At 41.5% G+C, this 5,004-nt stretch overlaps 1 protein-coding gene and 1 non-coding gene across 2 annotated transcripts; one reads left to right on the top strand and one right to left on the bottom strand.

Annotated features, from left to right (window-relative positions):
* Positions 1–1,544: 1,544 nt before the first annotated feature.
* LOC142165834 (uncharacterized) lies at positions 1,545–2,153 on the bottom strand. Its single transcript, XM_075224211.1, has 2 exons — positions 1,992–2,153; positions 1,545–1,892 (listed from the first exon to the last, which is right to left on the bottom strand). The coding sequence occupies exons 1-2, from the start codon at positions 2,151–2,153 to the stop codon at positions 1,545–1,547; spliced, it is 510 nt and encodes a 169-aa protein (XP_075080312.1).
* Positions 2,154–3,384: 1,231 nt separating this feature from the next.
* Positions 3,385–3,491, top strand: LOC142166685 (small nucleolar RNA R71). Its single transcript, XR_012697088.1, has one exon. It is a non-coding gene; the product is annotated as a small nucleolar RNA R71 (small nucleolar RNA).
* The last annotated feature ends 1,513 nt before the right edge of the window (positions 3,492–5,004 follow it).

Below are 5,004 nucleotides of genomic sequence, written 5' to 3'. Positions count from 1 at the left end.
GCATGATCAACATATACAATTACCTTAGAGCCAATCAGGTACGATATAAACTTGTCAAATGGAAACACCACAGCCAACATCTCCTTTTCAGTCACAGTGTAGTTCAGCTGGGCTCCACTCAGCGTTCTACTGGCATAGTAGATTGGGTGCATTAGCTTGTCTTTCCGCTGTCCCAGCACTGCCCCCACTGCATAGTCACTAGCGTCACACATGAGTTCAAATGGTTGCTCCCAGTCGGGGGCAACAATGATGGGTGTTGTGACTAGCCTCTTTTTCAACTCGTCGAATCCTACCCTGCAATCATCAGAAAACAAAAAGGGGTGATCTTTTTCTAATAACTTATAGAGTGGGTTGGTACTTTTTGTGAAGTCTCTTATGAATCTCTGATAAAACCCGGCATGCCCGAGGAAGCTCCTGATTGCCTTGACTGAAGTGGGGGGTGGTAGCTTTGCTATCACGTAAAATTTAGCACGATCCACCTCGATTCCTTTACTTGATACCTGGTGTCCCAAGACTATGCCCTCTTGTACCATGAAATGGCACTTCTTCCAATTAAGTACCAGGTTAGTCTCAATACATCTTTTCAGTACTCGGGTCAGATTTATAAGGCACTCGTCGAACGAGTTCCCCATCACTGAGAAATCATCCATGAACACCTCCATTATGTCTTCGACAATGTCAGTGAATATAGCCATCATGCACCTTTGGAATGTGGCGGGTGTATTGCATAGGCCAAATGACATCCTTTGAAAAGCATAAATGCCATATGGTCAAGTGAAGGAGGTTTTCTTTCTATCCTCTGGTGCAATGGAGATTTTGATTGTACCCTGAGTACCCATCCAGAAAATAGAAGTGAGACCTCCCTGCCAATCTGTCAAGCATCTGATCAATGAAGGGAAATGGGAAGTGGTCTTTCCGGATGGCCAGATTTAATTTTCTGTAGTCCATGCATATTCTCCAGCCTGTGACGGTTCTTGTAGATATCAGCTCATTGTTATCATTTTTGACCACCGTTATGCCACCCTTCTTAGGAACACATTGCACCGAGCTAACCCAGTTGCTGTCAGAGATTGGAAAACTGATTCCCGCATCCAACCACTTAATTACTTCTTTCTTCACCACTTCCTTCATGTTGGGGTTCAACCTTCTTTGGTGCTCCCTAGAAGGTTTGTGTCCCTCTTCCAATAGAATTTTATGCATACAATATGCCAGGTTGATCCCCTTAATGTCTGCCATGGTCCACCCAATGGCAGTCTTGCACTCCTTGAGTACCTACAAAAGTTGTTGTGCCAGCACATCTAACATGCTAGATGAGATAATAACAGGTAATGTGGAGTTAGGTCCTAGAACTCATACCTAAGATGGGCGGCCAATGGCTTCAATTCCAGCTTTGGTGGTTCTTCTATGGATGGCTTGGCTGGAGGAGTTTCTCTGTTTTCTAAGTGCAGGGGCTCGAATTCAAGAGTTATATCCCAAAACCCTCTGCCCTCTAAAGCCATCACCCATTCTGCCAATTCTTCCCCATTCACCTCATCTACATTTATCTAACATGCAGCAAGAGGGTCCTCAATAGTTAATGTCTCATCATCAGCTTCTACGATTACATCCACAACATCAATAAGAGAATAATTGGCGAATTCACTTGGTCGCCTCATAGATTTTTGCACGTTGAATGTTATCTCCTCATCGTTCAATCTCATCTTGAGCTCCTCGATCTCACAATCAATGAGAGCTCTCCCTGTGGCCAAGAACGGCCTTCCCAAAGTTATGGGAATTTCTTCATCTACCTTGCAATCTAGAATCACAAAATCTGTAGGGAACATAAATTTTCCTAACGGAATCAACACATCATCCAAGATACCAGAGGGTCTTTTCACGGTTCTGTCAGCCAGCTACAATAACATAGAAGTGGGTCTAGCTTTTCCAATCCCCAACCTCTTATAGATCGCCAGGGGCATAAGATTTATACTAGCCCCCAAATCACATAGTGCCTTGTCAAAAGAAAAGTTACCAATGGTGTAGGGAATTGTAAAACTCCCTAGGTCAGACAGCTTCTCAGCAACTGGTCTAGTCACCACAGCACTGCAGGTCTGAGTAAGAGTCACTGTGGCCAAGTCATAGAAATCGAATTTTTGGGACATCAAGTCCTTCATTATTTTTGCATAAACAGGCATCTCCTTCAAAGCATCAATCAATGGAATATTTACCTGGATTTGTTTCAGTGTCTCCAAGAATTTCTTGTATTGTTCCTCTTTCTGGTACTTGGCCAGCCTATGTGGGAATGGTGCGGGAGGTATCTTCTTTCCAATGATTTGGGTATTTTCTTTGTCAGCTACCACCTCAACTACCGGTTCCTGGGTTGTCTCAGCTTCTTTCTCAGCCTCAATCTGTGTGTTATGCTCTTCCTGGGCGAGCTTTACTGTCACCTCTGTCAGTTTCGTTGACTAATCTAGATCAATGGGCACTGGTACAAGTGTCTCAACTTGTCTGCTTTCTCGAGTCCTATCTTGCTCCAAGTCTAAGTCTCTGCCATTACGTAGACTCACATCCATCAGCTGCTTTGGGCCTTGATCTTTTGGATTTACCTGCGTGTCTTCAGGCAATGTCCCAAGAGGATGATTATTCAAATACATCGAAATACGGCCTATCTGCACTTCAATATTCTTAATAGCTGACTCATGTGCATCTACGCTTTCACTCATTTTTGCATTTGACCCAATAAACTGCTGCATCATTGCCTCGAGTCTAGCAAATCCATCTTCCTGTCTTCCACCATGCTGCTGCTGAGGAGGATGATAACTCTGCTACTGATTTTGATTGTTATATCCTCGTGGCCTTTGGTAAGGTGCCATATTATTGTGAGGTCTCATAACTCCCATGTTTCCATTGTTGGGTGGCTGGACTGGCCTGTATGGCTGATTTTGTTGGCCCCAATTCTGACCACCTTGTCTCTGGCCCCCATAATTAGACACATCATTTATGTCCTCAAGGTAGTGATGATGATCACTTTCTGCATTCCACTGGTTACCAATTGGCTGACTAATGCAAGATGTGCATAAGCCCTCATTGGTAGTACCTACAATGTGTACCTACTGCTTCTGCCCTAACTTTTCCACCTTTTTGGTGAGTATACTCATCTGTGTCATTAATGTGGCCATATTTTCAACAAGAGTGTTGAATGGATCTAAGGGCACTGAGTGAACTACTGGAGTGATAGGTGCATTCCTAGTTGTCCACCCCAAATTCTGTGCCATCTTGTCAAGCAGACTCTGGCTTTCTCTCCATGTTTTGCTCAAAAATGATCCACCAACTGAAGCATCAACATTACCCTTCACGCTATCTGCCAAACCCATATAGAATCGCTGCCCCAACATCTGATCTGGAATACCGTGGTGCGGACATATAACCAACATCCCTTTGAATCGGTCCCATGTTTCTTGCAGTGTCTCTATTGATTTCTGTTTGAAACTCAAAATTTCATCAATTTGTTGAGCAGTCTTGTTGGGTGGATGAAACTTGTTCACAAATTGCTTGACAAACTCCTTCCAGGTCATTATGGAATTAATGGGGAGTGAGTTTAGCGAAGTGTGGACAGCTCCTGTCGCTGAGAATGGAAACAACAACAACTTTATTGCTTCCTGAGTTACGTTGGGCTGCCTTTGAGTTTTGCAGATTGACAGGAAATTCTTCAAGTGCTGTTAAGGATCTTCAATTTATGACCCCGAAAAATAGTCCCTTGTTTTGCAACAAGTGCAGCATGTTGTTCGTGATTTGAAATGACTCGGCATGTATCTGCGGGACTAAAACCGTTGTGGCCAAGTTCTCTACTGTGGATTGCGCCCAGTCATATAGAGCAGCCTCTGGCACAAGAGGTGCTAGTGGTGCCACTAGCGTAGCTGGGTCTACCACGTTATCCCCCATGTCTGGTTCGAATTGTTCAGTGGTTTGTTGTTGTTTGTTTTTCTGGTTGGCCCGATTCAAGGCCTTGAAAACTTTCTCGGGATCTGATAATGCTTCAAATACTTCACCATTTCTCGATGAGTTTCTAGGTATGCACATGTACAACCAAGTCAACAAACGTTAAAATTTCAATGTATAGATTGGAAATAAAGAAAACTGACTACACTAAGAATTTTTTGTATTTCTTTAAATTGTAATTGATAACACCGTTAACTCCCCGGCAACGGCACCAAAATTTGATCATGCCCAACTATGCCTTATAAAAAGAACAAGCGGACGTTGCAAATATAATCCGAGTATTTAGCCTAGAGTCAAACCCACAAGGAATTAACCTATCAATTACTCTTGTTAGACTCACTGTGAGCACGTGATTTTTGCATTACGAAAAATTGCTCCAAAATAAATCAAAATAAATTTCTTTTACTGTGTAATTTGTGAATTTGCGTGGTGTTAAATATTTGTATTATGTCCGTAAATGTTTATATTTGTCATAATAAAATAAAAATAAAATAAAATACATATTGCATGCATATAGGATTTAATTATGCATTTAAGAGATAATTTAAATAAAATCATAAAAATATGCATTTTGTTCTATTTTTAATGTTCCACTGTGTGATTAATGTTGTCTATATGTTAATAGTTGTTAAAAAGGTAATTAATATCTTTGTAATGGTAATTTTGTTTTTATAATTTTTAATTAAGATTTTTGTTAATTAATAATGAAATTAGAAAATAATGATAAAAAATAATAAAAAAAATATAGCACAAGTTATACAAAATTGGACCTGGATTAAAATCCAGGCCCAAAACGTTAAAACCCCCCCCACAGCCCAATCCAAACAGCCAAGTCTGACCCAGTCCCAAGCTGATACCAAACGACGTCGTTTGGTCATCTCTAATCAAGGGCCGTTGGATTAAATACAACCAACGGCCAAGATCTCATCACCCTTACCCGCAACCCATAACCCGATCCATTAACCCGATTCAATCCGACCCCAACTTCAAATCAAACGACGTCGTTTGGTTTAATGAATTAATCCT

Source organism: Nicotiana tabacum, chromosome 11 (assembly GCF_000715075.1).
Source record: "Nicotiana tabacum cultivar K326 chromosome 11, ASM71507v2, whole genome shotgun sequence".
Taxonomy (NCBI): domain Eukaryota; kingdom Viridiplantae; phylum Streptophyta; class Magnoliopsida; order Solanales; family Solanaceae; genus Nicotiana; species Nicotiana tabacum.
Note: the sequence above shows the minus strand (reverse complement) of the source record. Positions and strands in the feature narration are given on the sequence as shown.